Source organism: Natrix helvetica (genome assembly GCF_964273705.1).
Source record: "Natrix helvetica genome assembly, chromosome: 4".
Classification (NCBI taxonomy): Eukaryota; Metazoa; Chordata; class Lepidosauria; order Squamata; family Natricidae; genus Natrix; species Natrix helvetica.
In genome coordinates this window covers 131,525,418-131,540,758 of record NC_138550.1, presented here as the reverse complement: position 1 = coordinate 131,540,758, position 15,341 = coordinate 131,525,418, and the positions used below count along the sequence as shown (strand labels likewise).

Here is a 15,341-nt window from a genome sequence, read left to right as displayed (position 1 = left end):
TGGCAACAGCAATCAATCAAATAAACCACTTGAAGGGCTCTATCCTACTTTGGATTTTCCAGATCCGCTTGCAAAACCAGGTCTTTATGGTCTGGCGAAAGAGTGTGAAAGTGAGGGCCAGTCTAATCTCTGTGGGATTATGTTCCAAAGGGAGGAAGCCACCATGGAGAAGGACCTTTTCCTGGGTCCCACCAGATGTATGTCCTTAGGACCCACAACATTCGCTGCCTCTCCATCTAGTGAGTTGGTGGATGTTACCAGGAAAAGATGGTCCTTCAGATAACCTGGTCCCAAGACATGTAGGGCCTTAAAGGTAGCACCCAGCAATTTGAATTGCTATACAATACATCAGTGTACACACACACACACACACACACACATGTGCACACACACATGCGCACACACATATTTATGTGCAAATACATTCATACACATAAACACACAATAGATATTATGTAAACTGTCAGAAATGAAAAGATTATAATAGATTGTTAGATTTCATCCTAGTATAGCAATTAATGTCTTCTATGAGTCCAGTGACTCATCTTGTATTCTGCACCAAACCAGGGAAAAAAGGATACACATGTAGAAGATTTGTTTACAATAGAACACTGGAATCAATACAAACACCCATACTCACACTCCCCCACCCACACCCACACCCCCACCACTGGCTGGCCTAGATTTTAAATCCAAGCTGTTTTTCAAGTTATAAATTTTGGGCAAGCTTTTTTTTATTTTATTTGAATATTAGATAGTATTGTTCCATGTTTAAATAATAGACCTGTCTAGCTTGGAAATTATTTATGCATCTTGCAATAACAACCCTATACAAATCTGAATGAAATTGATTTGATCTTGTGAAATGGATTGGCATCCCCTCCCACCCCCAATACATGAAGGAGAGTAAAACTGCAGGTTTCATTGTGAATGAAAAGGATAACTATATATTGGAAAGTATGGTCTGGCATGATTTTGGGTGAATATAAAATAAAGAATTGGAATAGTAATAGTTGCATGTTATTCCAGCAAATAGAATAATAGAAGAACTGTAGGATGAATTTTGGAGAAATTTGTGTAACATTTTGAATGTGTGTGATTAAGTGGAAAAATAATTTATTAAATACCATAGAATAAAATTCTTTATTCTTTATTGGCCAAATGTGATTGGATACACAAGGAATTTGTCTTTGGTGCATATGCTCTCAGTGTACATAAAAAGATTGATCAATTGATCAGTGGGAATGAGATGAAAGAATATAGAAAAGTGTTGGACCATTTATAAACCCATCAATGAATGGTTATCTGACTGATGAGTATTAACTTAAATTAAGTTAAGGTATGTTTGTTTTATGTAGTGAAAAAAGATTAAAGTGCAAATGTCCAATCATCAGAAAGCAGGAGAAAAGCAAACATAGGTAATTATGCACTAATTAGCTTCAAATTCATTCTAAGCAAAACTTCAGAATAGATTATTAAGCGTTTGATCTTTGACCATTTAGAAAAGTGTGTCTTGCTTGTCAGGAACCAAGCAGGGGTTTATAAAAAATAAATCACACCATGGCAGTTTCATCTTTTTATTTAATATATTGCCTATTTCAGTTAAAGAGAATAAATGAGGTGGATATAATGTACTTTGACTTCAGCAAAGCATTAAACAAAGTCTCCTTAGCTTTGGCAAATTATGAGCTAAATCAAGGTTCTATTCCAGAAGAGGGACAAAGAGCAATTGGTATGACAGCAGGGAAAACATTGTAAACATAAGACTTGTTTATCAATAGAACAGATTATGTCAGGAAGTGCTAGACCAGAGGTCTTCAAACTTGGCAACTTTAAGACTTGTGGACTTCAATTCACAAGTCTTAAAGTGCCAAGTTTGGGGACCCCTGTGCTAGACTGTCCTACACTGGGAACTGGAGAGCCATTTATTGAATTTACTTTAATTAATTCTGAGATAATTAAACATTTATATAAGATTAGGGTGGAGCTAGAATATTTTGTATTTAGGTACAAAAGTGTGTACTGCCCTAAATAAAAATATTGGATATTCCTTGTCTTCTATATTTTGTTTGATCCTTCTGGGCTATTATAATTGATTGAAATAGGCAGTCTTTAATTAAAATATAGCACAGGGATCAGCAGTTATTTGCACAAGGTGTCCCAAGATTTCAAAGAATGCAAAATTTCCCTAATCTCAAGCATAAATTCTGAGATGTCCTGAGTTCAAAGACATGATCATGGAAAGTTTAGTTCTCAACCTTGGCTATACAGATAGTCCTTGACTTACAAAATATTTGTTTAGTGACTGTTCAAAGCTACAATGGCACTGAAAAAAGAGGTTTGTGATCATTTTTCATAGGGAAAGACCACTGAAGCATTCCCATGGTCACATGATCAAAATTAAGATGCTTGGCAACTGGTATGTATTTATGAAAGTTGGGGTCATGTGATCATAATTTGTAAGCTTCCCACTGGCTTCTGAAAGTCAAAGTCAAGGATGGAAATTAAATTCACTAAATGATTCACTTAATAACTACAGTGATTCACTTTACAACTGTGGCAAAACTCACTTAACTACTATTTTACTTATCAACAGAAGTGTTGGGCTCTATTCTGGTAGTAAAATAAGGAATATCTGTAATATGAAATAAATATCAATGTTGGTTTATTAACGTTCACATTATTATTTTACTTAATGTTTCCTTTTAGCAATACATTAAATGGTATAGAACGAGGAAACAAAATATGGAACTAAACAGATGTTAAGGATGCAAATGTTATCTATGGATAATTCCAACATCCACAGATCAAGGAAATACAGATATGTAAAATTATCCACTTTCATACAGAAAGTTTCCTTTTTAAAGACTTACAAAACAAATTGAAATGAAACCCTACTTTCAATTCACGAAACATAAAAAAATACTATTATTCTGCACCTATTAAGATGCCATAATAATTTGAGATCAAATAAAAGATGAGAAAAAAGATGAAGGGCTTACATCAATACCAATGTAAACTTTAATAGCAGTTTTTATAAAATTCTTTAACTGAAATTCCTAACAAAATAAAATAGAAGAGATTGTCTCTGCACATCAAAATCCATTACTAATAAAATTACAGAGTTTCACAAATGCTGACATTTCCAGAGGGAGAAGCCATAAATATTCAACCTTTCCAGACAGCTAAGGCTCAGCAAAATGTGAAGAAAGAAAGGTTTTTACATGGTTTTGGTATTCCTAATTCCTGTAATGTTAAGTTGCAGAGATCCCCAGTGTGTTTATAGTTCTTATACAAAGACTATGCCTGTAATTATGTTATTTCACATAGCTGAAGTAAATCCCCTTGGCATCTTACAGTTATTTATTCTTAAAATCACTATCTACACTATCAACACTATCCAATTGTTTTTGGGGTCAGTTACTAGTCTGCATCAATTCAGAGAAGTCTTTGATGGTTCCTATAAACACAGGGAGGTTACATGAGTGTGAACTGAATGGGCAAATTGGATGTAAAATGTATTAAATAATATGAAGGAAATATGATATGGCAAAGCAAAGATTATACTTCAAGGTCTTGTTTTTCAGCAATACACCACCATATCTTATAACTCTAGAATGCTTCAAGCAATTTCAACCAAACTTGCTTCCCAGATGACTTACTATCTGGAAAAAAACACTGTGGGAGTAAGACACCCCTAATACCTCTCGGGATGTGTGTTCTGTTAAGATACAGCCTGTTGTGCCTTAAAATGGCTTCTACTCAGGGGTGGGTTCCTGCCAGTTCTAACCTCTTTTATAGAAGAGTTTCCACAAATCTACAGTGCCGTTTAGAACAGGTTCCAGCTCTCTCTCCCCCACCCCATCCACACATCATCAAGATGAAGAGCGAGAGGAAGAATTCTGGGAGTTGAAGTCCACAAGTCTTACAGCTGTCAAGTTTGAACCTCCCTGGGGTTTTTTTCTAAAGGATTAGTGTTAGATATTAACATATATCGCAGCAAGTCTCCTCTCTGGTCCGCCGCTACGGCGGGAAACAGGTATCGCTTTGATTGGTCGAGAGGCGTACCCGATCCCTATAAAAGGGGAACCCTCAGACCACAGAGCAAGCTGGATCACTACTACTACTAATAAAGAGCTGTTAAGTCACTACGTGTCCGAAGTCTGTTCTCTCGTTGCCCGAATCTAACATTGGTGACGAGGATGGGATCGAGAGACAGATAGGACAAAGAAGCTACCTCCAGAATCCCAGGATTCGATCCAGCCCAGGAAGTCGGCAGAAATTCCGGCAGCCATCTCAGGCCATCGCAGCGCGGCAAATTCAACGCAGAGAAGATGGCGATGCACACTCCTCTCGCTCCGTTCGACCCGATGAACGACCAATGGGAGGCATACATGATTCGTTTCGAGTGTTTTCTCGAAGCAAACGAATACACGGGAATAACCGATTCCCGAAAGAAGAACATCTTCCTCAGCTACTGTGGGCGAGAAGTTTTCAACACGGCCAGAGACCTCTCCGAGCCTACACCGATACAAGTGGTATCATGGACGGCGCTACAACAGACTCTGCAAACTCATTACGCGCCAAAACCTTCCCGCCACGTTTGCCGCCAGGAATTCAACACGCGGAACCAGAAGGCGGGAGAATCAATCAACCAATATGTTGCAGCCCTACGTAAAGCAGCGACTCACTGCGAGTTCAGGGATCTGGACGAGCAAATCCTGGCAAGACTTGTTTGTGGGTTAAAGGACATTTTGCTACAAAAAAGGCTGTTGGCAAATCCAAATTTAAGCCTACAAATAGCGCTAAACGAAGCAAGGGCGTCCGAATCAGCGGAAAGATCATCGGAAACCATACAACGCGGGTTCAACGCGAGCCAGCCAGCACCCAGACATGCCAGAGTCCACTACGAGGACACCAATCCAGACTTCGAGGATCCCGAGTTCAAGGAAAGTCACCTGATGCGGAGCAGTCACATGAGGCCTGGGGGGAGATCCGGATTCCGTTTGCCACCCTGCGCAAGCTGCGGAGGGAACCACCCCCGGTCTACTTGTCGGTTCAGGAACGTTGTTTGTTCGCACTGCGACAAGCTTGGGCACATCGCACGAGTGTGCCGGAGCGAAGTCCCTGCCTCCTCACGGCAGCCTCCAATGTACTGCCAACAGAAGTCCAACCCAGGGACTTGGCGAAATCAAAAAGGGCGCCCAGAGAGAAACACACGAGAGTTTACCCAGAGAGACAATTCCCAAAGAGCTGAAAGGGTGTATTCCCAGAGAGATTACACACAAAGAGCTGAGAGAGCGTTCTACCAGGACACTCAACGAGAGTATTGCCAGGATACCGATGCAGAGATAGAGTTGACCCAGAGAGAGGAATTGCGAACCTATCTCACCACAATAAGTCAGGTCCGCACCAAGCAGCCTAAAAAGCTGAAAGTCACAGTCCTCTTGGAGGGTTCTCCTTGCGAGCTGGAAGTTGACACAGGATCGTCCCTGACGATCATTTCATGGGCCTCCATGAAAAAGGCTATCCCTAGCCTCAAAAAGAGCCAACTACGCACACCAGACATCCTGCTACGAGACTACCAGGGGAACCGAGTCCCCATCGTGGGCCAAGGCACATTCCAAATTCGTTTCAAGGACATCGTAGCCCAGCTGCCCGTGACCATCGCCAGCGCGCCATTACAGAACCTTCTAGGACTAGATTGGTTTGAAGCCCTGGGGTTAGAAGTCACCGGGATCAACGCCGTGGAGAACAGCAGCGCTGAACAGATTTTTAAGGAGTTTGAGGATGTGTTCAGCCCCGGTCTTGGTAAGTATGTGGGTAAACCTATCTCATTCAATTTAGACCCAAAAGTGGCGCCAATCCGACTTAAACCGAGATGAGTGCCCTTTGCAGCCCGCCCAAAAATTGATAAAGAGATCGCTAAATTAGTAGAACAAGGAATCCTTGAGCCGGTGGATCACGTGCGCTGGGAAACTCCCATTGTGACCCCAGTCAAACCAGATGGGTCAGTCCGCATCTGCACGGACTATAAATGCACAATTAATGTCGCGCTACAACAAAGCGCATATCCTGTGCCAGTAGTACAACACTTATTGCACTCGTTGGGGCCAGGAAAGATATTTGCTAAACTAGATATGGCACAAGCTTACCAGCAATTGCCCGTGGATAGCGCCACAGCGGAGGCCCAAACTATAGTGACGCACAGAGGAGCATTCAAATGCAACCGGCTACAATTCGGTGTGAGTATTGCCCCAGGTCTGTTCCAGAGCGTCATGGAACGGCTTTTGCAAGGGATACCGGGAGTCGTCCCCTATTTCAACGACATCTTGGTGTCCGCTGCAAACGAGGAGCAACTATTAAAAAGAGTCAGAACTGTTTTGGCCAGAATCAGAGAGAAGGGTCTCCGCCTCAAAAAAGAGAAATGCCAAATTAACGTGCCTAGTGTAGAATTCCTGGGATATAGAATCGATGGTCAGAGAATACACCCCACTTCAAAGAAAATTAAGGCGATCCAGGACGCCCCCACACCACGAAATCAGACCGAGTTGCAGGCCTTCCTCGGACTACTTAACTTCTACAGCGTTTTTCTGAGACAGAAGGCGACCGTTGCTGAGCCATTACATCGACTACTCCAAAAGAACGCAACATGGAGATGGGGATGATCCGAAGCAGCAGCTTTTGCTGCAGTCAAGCGCCTGCTCACCGCCGACTCGCTGCTAGTGCAATACAGCCAGACGCTACCACTGGTATTGACCTGCGATGCATCCCCATTCGGCGTCAGCGCAGTCCTCAGCCACAGGATGCCAAACGGGAACGAAGCACCCATCGCCTTCTACTCCAGGACTCTTTCGTCGGCCGAGAGGAATTACAGCCAGATGGACAGGGAAGCGTTAGCTGCTGTGGCTGGAGTTAAACGTTTCCACGAATACCTCTAGGGCCGCAATTTCAAACTAATTACAGATCATAAACCGCTGTTGGGACTTTTGGCGGGAAACCGCCCCACACCAGTCTCCCTTTCTCCACGCATGACCAGGTGGACTGTTTTCCTGGCTGCATACTCATACAAGCTGATACATCGACCGGGCTCCACTCTAGGACATGCAGACGCACTCAGCCGTTGCCCACTCCCTGATCTTTTGCCAGACCCCACTCCTGAGGTACCGGTTCTGTTAATTGACTGTTTGGACTCAGGACCGGTTTCTTCCTGCGACGTTGCCAGATTCTCTTCTAGGGACAATGTAATAAAGCAAGTTCAAACCTGGGTTTGGAGGGGGTGGCCGAAGGGAAACGTGGGCCCGGAATTCAAACTGTTTTGGGCAAAACGGGATGAACTCTCAGTGTTACAAGGTTGTTTATTGTGGGGGGATCGAGTTGTTATTCCTTATACGTTACGAAGAAATGTGTTAGAAGCGTTACATGTTGGGCATCCGGGGATCGTTAGAATGAAGGCGTTAGCAAGAAGTTACGTTTGGTGGCCAAACATGGACAAAGAGATAGAGGAATGGGTGGCCACTTGTGATCCGTGCCAAGAATCTAGACCAGCACCCCCTGAAGCACCCGCCACAGAATGGGAGAAGCCTAAAGCACCCTGGTCGCGAATACACATCGATTTCGCAGGGCCAGTCCAAGGTCAGACCTTTCTTATAGTTGTGGATGCATACTCCAAATGGCTAGAAGTAGTCCTAATGACTTCAACCACGGCAAAGGCAGTCATTAAGGTACTATGGCGACTTTTCGCCACTCATGGCCTGACCGACCTCCTGGTCTCCGATAACGGGCCCCAGTTCACGGCCATGCAATTTGAAACGTACTTAGCAGGTCAGGGAATTCGGCATGCCCTCGTCGCGCCATTCCATCCGGCATCAAACGGACAGGCGGAGAGAATGGTGCGATCCGCAAAAGAGGCCCTCGCTAGGATGGGTCCAGGTGATTGGCAAACACGCATTGATCATTACCACTTAATTCAGCATATTACCCCCAGCGCAACGACGGGTAGGAGCCCCGCTGAACTACTCATGGGCCGCCGTCTACGGTCTCACCTGGACCGTCTTCACCCAAATTACTCTGCCAAATCGCCCCCAGACTCTACAAGCAAAATTCGGAATTTTAGCATAGGGGATTCAGTATACGCCCACAACTATGCAGGGGGAACATTGTGGATGCCGGCAAAGGTAATTGGCATCACGGGTCCACGTTCATATTTGCTGGAGCTAGAAGATGGACGGAATTGGAAAAGGCACCTCGATCAACTACGGGGTCGTCTGGCACACTCAGACCTACGAGCCGAGAACGAAAACTATCTGCCAGCACAAAGTCAGCCATCCGAGAGCCCAAACACGGAGGAACACGACACCATTGAGCCCAGGATAGAACCAGAGGTCGATCGTGAACCAGAACTACGCCAAAGCAATGAAAGCCTGCAGACCCCCGAATGCGAAGCTGAAAGAACAGGCGAAACCGATCCTGCAACCACTCCCGTTCAACCCGAACTATGGCGTTCCACCCGGGTGAGACAAACACCCACTTATTTGAAAGACTATGTAACTAACCGGAATGCTCCATCTAAGAGGGGACGGGTGTTAGATATTAACATATATCGCGGCAAGTCTCCTCTCTGGTCCGCCGCTACGGCGGGAAACAGGTATCGCTTTGATTGGTCGAGAGGCGTACCCGATCCCTATAAAAGGGGAACCCTCAGACCACAGAGCAAGCTGGATCACTACTACTACTAATAAAGAGCTGTTAAGTCACTACGTGTCCGAAGTCTGTTCTCTCGTTGCCCGAATCTAACAATTAGGGGTGCAAGAGACTTGTAACTTGACAGCTTTAAGACTTGCGTGCTTCAAATGCCAGAGTTTCTGAGCCAACATTTTGGTTGCTAAGCAAGAGCGTTGTTAAGTGGTCACGCTCACCCAGTAACATGGCTGGCAGGCCACTCCCACCTGGTCACATGGCCAGCAAGCCACTCCCACAAATCAGGCCACACCTACAGAAGAGGTTCTAAAAAAAATTGAAACCCACCACTGCTTCTACTATATTACCGTAAAATGGCTTCTACTGTACAGCAGAGTTTAGTTGCTATGGTAACGGCTTCACAGTACTCCACAAGGGAGCTCCCTTTTGTAAGGGGGAAAATCCAACATTAGAAATTACATTTGGTCCGGACATTTTCCCCCTATAAATGAATACCCGGGCAATGACGGATTATGAGCTAGTTTTTTATAAAATTGCTGGAAAGATTTTAAAAGAAAACTTCAAGAATCAGTTGCCCCTATATTGAAGTCCATATACTTTTTCACACACATACTCAGAAACATACATCTCCAATTGCTCATAGAACATCTTAGTACTAATCACAAAACAATCAGAACAGCCATCATATAAAAAAACACAAACACAATAAAAAGCTGAACATTAAGCAAATGTTTACAAGTTATACTTAATATGTATAAAACAATTAGGGGGAAAATTGAGAATGTACTTAGAAAGAAAAGATAACTTACCAGAACTATATACCGAGGTCTGTATTGGATGGTTCCAAACAAACCCAAAATAACAGCTATTATATGCAGGAAATTGCCAAGGATGGGAGCCCACTGGAATCCCAGAAAGTCAAAGATTTGTCTCTCCAGTGCAGCTAGCTGTAATTAAAACAAGCCAAATGAATAAATGAATATAACAGAATTAAACCATGTTTTCCTTCATAGGAAGGAATTATTGACATTATTGACATTGTTGACATTATAAGGCAGTATTGACAAAGACTGATTCTTTTGAAAAGGACCAATATCCATTTCTGGATCCTTTATTTTTATTGCATAAATAAATCAGACTGTTACTAATAGTAGCAGCAAAATAAATATGGGTCATATCTAAAATCATGCCAGCAAATATCCACTCTTGCTCCTCTTCTCTTTGCATCTGCAAATTTGTGTTACATAATCCTATAGTGCAAATCAGCAGTCCTTTAAATCAGGTAAAGCCAAATGTGAGTCAACAGCAAGAGAGCCACTAAAATCAATAATCAGTCACAAAATGTATACTACTGTGCATGTATTACTTGACTTTAGTGCACAACAGAAGAACTACAGTATGGCTTAAACTACTGACAGCATGTCTAATGTTCATATTTCTTACAGGAAACAGAATCTCACATACGACATGCTTCTTCACACCTGTACTGAATGGCAATGATTTGCAGTGCACATATTGACAATTGGCTAAATAAATGAATGCATGAACAAAACTGTTTTCGCTCTATCAAATGACAATAAGTTCATGCACAAGCTTTCATATTGGTTTTTAACCAAATGTGAATTGGGATCATCGCAGATGTGTGATTTATAAAGCATACCAATCTTTACTAGCTCAAGTGACAATTTCATGCTGTTTAATATTGAGTTAAAATATAAATGGAGGTCATCCCAAAGCAGAGAATAGCACTTGCTGGCATAAATGGCTCCTGCTTGTTCTGTAATTCTAAGAATGTCAACATATAAATTGTGCTACTTTAGTCTCCAGATTAAATAATTGTGAAAGTTTCACGTGGTTAACAAAATGATTTTTTTTTCAATTTATGGGTGCAAGAACTACGCTTTGTGCAGAGCAGTGAACTATATTGTGTATTCTTTATACAGTATAACTTTAAGTATAATTATATGTAAACAAACTACTAAAATGTAAGCAAAGTATGATCTTAATACAATATTAGAACATCTAAACTAGCAAATAATATTGATGAAGTTAATTTTCACTTGGTTGTGCATTTAGAAACAAAATTTGTTTATACAATATACTATGCTCTCCCCTCAATATGAGTTAATAATGAGTTAATTGAAAAAATTATTTGTTGACAGAATACAATGCATTGATATTCTGAGAAGTATATGGAATTATGAAAATCAGTCTTAATATTTACAATTATTATTGCAATGAATAGCACATTGTTATTAAAGCAGTCATTTCAAATTTAAAATACCTTTTGATTATTTGTTAATACATTGAGAAGAAAGCACAAGCAAACAGAAAATATAGTCAGAAAAAATAATATTTAGAACATTGCTTTGAGAGACAGAAGAGACCGCAACGGTACGACGTGCGATCTCAGAGCTCCGAGATCGCAATCAATTTTTTTTGTTGCTGGATGGTCCTTTTGGACCTAAAATGTCCCGAAGAGACGGTAACACGGAAGAGTACATCTTGATCTCAGGGACATCACAAAGCCATTGATTGATCCAAGAGAATCTCTTCTTGCTGGCGACAAAAGCACAGCCAAAAGCTGCTGAAGTTGGGACAGCTCCGCAATGGGAGGAAAGCAGAAAGAGAAAGTGTGTCCATCTGGTGAAGGAATGTTATTGTTATAAAAGAGACTGCCCCCCAAAAAAATTAAACCTGCAAAGAAAAGAAAATAAGCGGCGAAATTAAGCTATATTGGACAGTGTGTTATCCTTTTTTTATGGATGGAAGTTTTGCAAATATTTCCTACTTTTAAAAGTGAAAGTATTGGTTTTTCTTCTTCTATTTCTTTTTTTACCTATGGATTAAATCTTTATTTTTATAATATTGGTTTGGATGGGTTTTTTCTCTTTATTTTGCTCCATTTAAGAATTTTGGTTTTTTTAAGCCTGGAATAAAAGAAGATATAAAAGGAATATAAAGAGGGTAGTAATATCAGAGGGAAAAAAAGTTGCACTGCCACTTGGAGGTTGGAGGTTGAGTCCTGGAAATATTGTTTTCTCTTTTTTCTCTTTGATCATTTTGACTTTGCACTTCAAAGGCTTCAGCTTGTTTACAGAAGAGATAAGGAGAAGAGCATCGGTTGTTTGCTCTTTGGATGCTTCTTTGGCAGCTGGAGAGAAGTGAAAACAAAACCTTATTTTGAAACTAGAGTGGCAGTGTTTACTAGTTGGAAGAATGGCACAGCTCCAAAAAGAAACCATAACATTACAACAGATTATGTTTGAAATTCAAAAATTATTAGAAACAACAAAGAGAATTGAGAAGAGATTGGAAAATATAAATTGTAATGCAGTGAAATTTGATGGAAGGTTGAAGATATCCAGCAAATGGAAAAAGTGGAGGTTAGAGTTCTAAAAACCCAGGGGGGAAATGAACAAAGAGGCAAGATAATTATGGATATTGACGGTGAACTGAGTGTGGTTGGAGATGGAACATGGAAAGGGAAGATAGATGGAAAGAAGCTCTACCCCACATTTCAAGGTATAGAAGAAGAAAAAACGGCCCTACAGACAAACTGGAAGTCACAATTCCCGAACTTCTGGGTTCCCCATAGATCCATTTTTCGCCTTCCGGAGCCTTCAGGGGCCTTCAGGAGGCTTCTTCACCTATATTCATTCTGATGGTTTTATGAAAAAGTTGATCAGAATGTGGTCAGAATGTACAGGTTGAAACTATTTGGAAACTTATCTTCTCATGTATGCAGAAATTTGATGGACCTTTAGTTACAAATTAGCACAAATTTTATGTTAAATTTATCCCTTAAAGCAGATGTCCCTTCAGGCAATAGAAAATTAATTGAAAATATAGGCATCAAGGGATGAGAATAGCTGAATGAAATCCCAATCATTTCCACCAACTGAGTATTAAATTTTGATTTCTTCAAAAAGCTTAAAATAGGACCAAACCACTTTATCATCATAACAGTAATGTTTACTGTCAAATATGCCACTATGCTTCCTTTAATTTATTATTATATTTATTGTTATGCAATACATTTTTTCTTGAAGCTGCAGGTGGCTTAGATTGAGTTTTCCCCTTATTTTATCCTGATAATAGAACAATGGTCCATAATTCTGTTGGAGCAAGAGAACAATTAGCCCAAAATCATCCAATTCATTTACATGGCTAAGTGGCCCTATTCCTGTGATAATGTTAAGTGCTCCACCATATTTGTGCGTGATCAAAATTTGTTTGAAGGATTGATAGGTCCTACAGAACAAATATGCGCCATTTTGTTCCAAGGAATCTACATTCATACCTTATCTTCATCCTTCCTTCTCAGTTTTCCCCGATTTGTTAATTTGTTATTTATTTACAGAAATGTTATAAAGCATTGATAAGGTGTGACTGAAGAGACTTAACTCAAGTTTCATGTATCTGGATCTTCCTGTAATAATTATGTATTATTTGTCTACCTAAAGCACTGCTATCTAGTGTATAGATTTTAGTATGTAAAGAAACTTCATTATCATCAGAGAGTCCGCCATCTCTTCAGTGGCCTGAAGCTTCCTATGCTTGAAATAATAAAGTGTCCCAAAGGAAGATTGTCATGAGGCCTTTTATATATAAGAGTCTTTCAAGTCTAATAAATCATTGACATCCAAGGAAGCTGCTGAATCAGAGATAGGAAAAAAAAAACCAATACCCTCAAATTAATATCAAAATATCATGAAAGACATTATATGCTGCACTAAAAAAAATGTTGAAGCCTTTTTCTGGATGGCTTTTCCAGGTGTTGGGAGATAGTGACACATGGTTATGAGGTAATGTTGAGTGCCAAATAGCCTGCAAACAATTTCCACTAAGCCTTCTTTGGAGGAAGTGGATCTTCCATTCCTAGCATTGAGGAAATAGTGAATTGTCAGGCTTTACTAATGAAAGAAAAATGATAATGTTCTTTTCCTAAGGCAGCACATTTTGAATTAGCCCTATGCCTTGACTTACATAAGTAAATGCATTAGTTTGCGCTTCTTCACAAAATAGCCACAAAAGCTTATGTTTGCAGAATAATTGGAATCATAATTGTTTTGGAAGAGTATAAAGACGCTTAATAAGCAGTTGCATATATGAAGTTACGCAGATAGCTTATATTGAATGCTTTTGTTAGCTAGTCAAGTATTCCTTTGTTACAGAGATCAATGGAAAAACCGCGAGTAAGGTACACCTGCTATCTCTCCAATAACTGCTATCTAGAGAAATATTAAATATAAATTGGATTAAAATACCCTTCTCGAATAACTGAATACCTTTTTTAATATTTTTAAATATCTGTATTTCAGTTAGTTTTAATTGGTGGGAATAGCTTGAAAGCTTTTTTCCTATACTTCATTAATTAACTACTAGAGAGTTTAGCCATATTTTAAAAATGTAAGGTTTTAAATTGATACCTTCATTGAGTCAAGTAAAATAGGTAAACACAGTAGAATTTGATTTTTTTAATATAGGGGAGCTGAGAAGCTAAAATGCCTTTCTTGTCCAAATGTCATATTCAAAACTATTTCTTTGAAACAAGCAGGGAGGATGGGCTTTGATACTTACTTTCCTTACTTCTAGCAAAAATTTTCATAACTTTAGGACATGTATAATTACAATCAATGCTATGTGGCACTTGACTAAAAATGTCAGTCCCCAACAGTTTTTCTCAGTGAGGAACACAATATGGAATGATTTTTTTCTGTTCAATTTAAAAAAAAGAAAAACATAGTAAAAATGCTTAGTTTTACAAAGGTTCTTCCTTTAAAAAAATTAATAGGTCATAAATCTTTTGGTACAAATTCCTGCTTAAGTTTCTGAACTTCCAGTTGGCCCATTGGGCCCATTTTTCTCCCTTCCCAGGGTCCGGAAGCTTTCCTGAAGCCTGGGGACGGTGAAAAAGAGGCCCAACAGGCCAACTAGAAGTTTGGGAACGAACTTCCAGTAGATCTGCTAGGCCTCTTTTTTACCCTCCCCAGGCTCCAGAGGCTTTCCTGAAGCTTTGGGAGGGCGAAAATGGCATCCCCCAGTCAGTGGTGGGTTTCAAAAATTTTTAGAACCTCTTCTGTAGGTGTGACCTGCTTTGTGGGAGTGGCTTACCAGCCATGTGACTGGGTGGGCGTGACGAACTTGTAAAATGTGGTGAAACTCACTTAACAACGCTTTTGCTTAGCAACCAAAATGGTGGCTCAGAAACTCTGGTACTGAAGCGTGCAAGTCTTAAAGCTGTCAAGTTACAAGACGCTTGCACCCCTAATCCTTTAGAAAAAAACCCCAGGGGTGTTCAAACTTGACAGCTTTAAGACTTGTGGACTTCAACTCCCAGAATTCCTCCTCTCGCTCTTCATCTTGATGATGTGCGGACGGGCGGGAGGAGGGAGCTGGAACCAGTTCTAAATGGCACTGTAGATTTGTGGAAACTCTTCTATAGAAGAGGTTAGAAATGGCAGGAACTCAGCCCTGCCCCCAGCCCTCCGGAAGCGAAAAATCAGCTGGCTTGTGCCATAGATGAGTGTCGCATGTGCATGCACGGGGCAGGGGTCACACGTGCATACGCTGGGTGCATTGAATTGTGGGTGTGGGCATGCACACATGCGTGATAGCATGCACAATTTTGGCTCACC

General features: G+C 40.7%; 1 protein-coding gene across 2 annotated transcripts in view; it reads right to left on the bottom strand.

The window, feature by feature from the left end:
* The window catches only part of NKAIN3 (sodium/potassium transporting ATPase interacting 3), a 234,924-nt gene that overhangs the window by 91,435 nt on the left and 128,148 nt on the right, over positions 1–15,341 (bottom strand). For both annotated transcript variants that reach the window (XM_081952568.1, XM_081952569.1), the window contains exon 2: positions 9,510–9,647. In XM_081952568.1, coding sequence (XP_081808694.1) covers positions 9,510–9,647 — 138 coding nt within the window. The remainder of the gene's footprint in view (positions 1–9,509; positions 9,648–15,341) is intronic.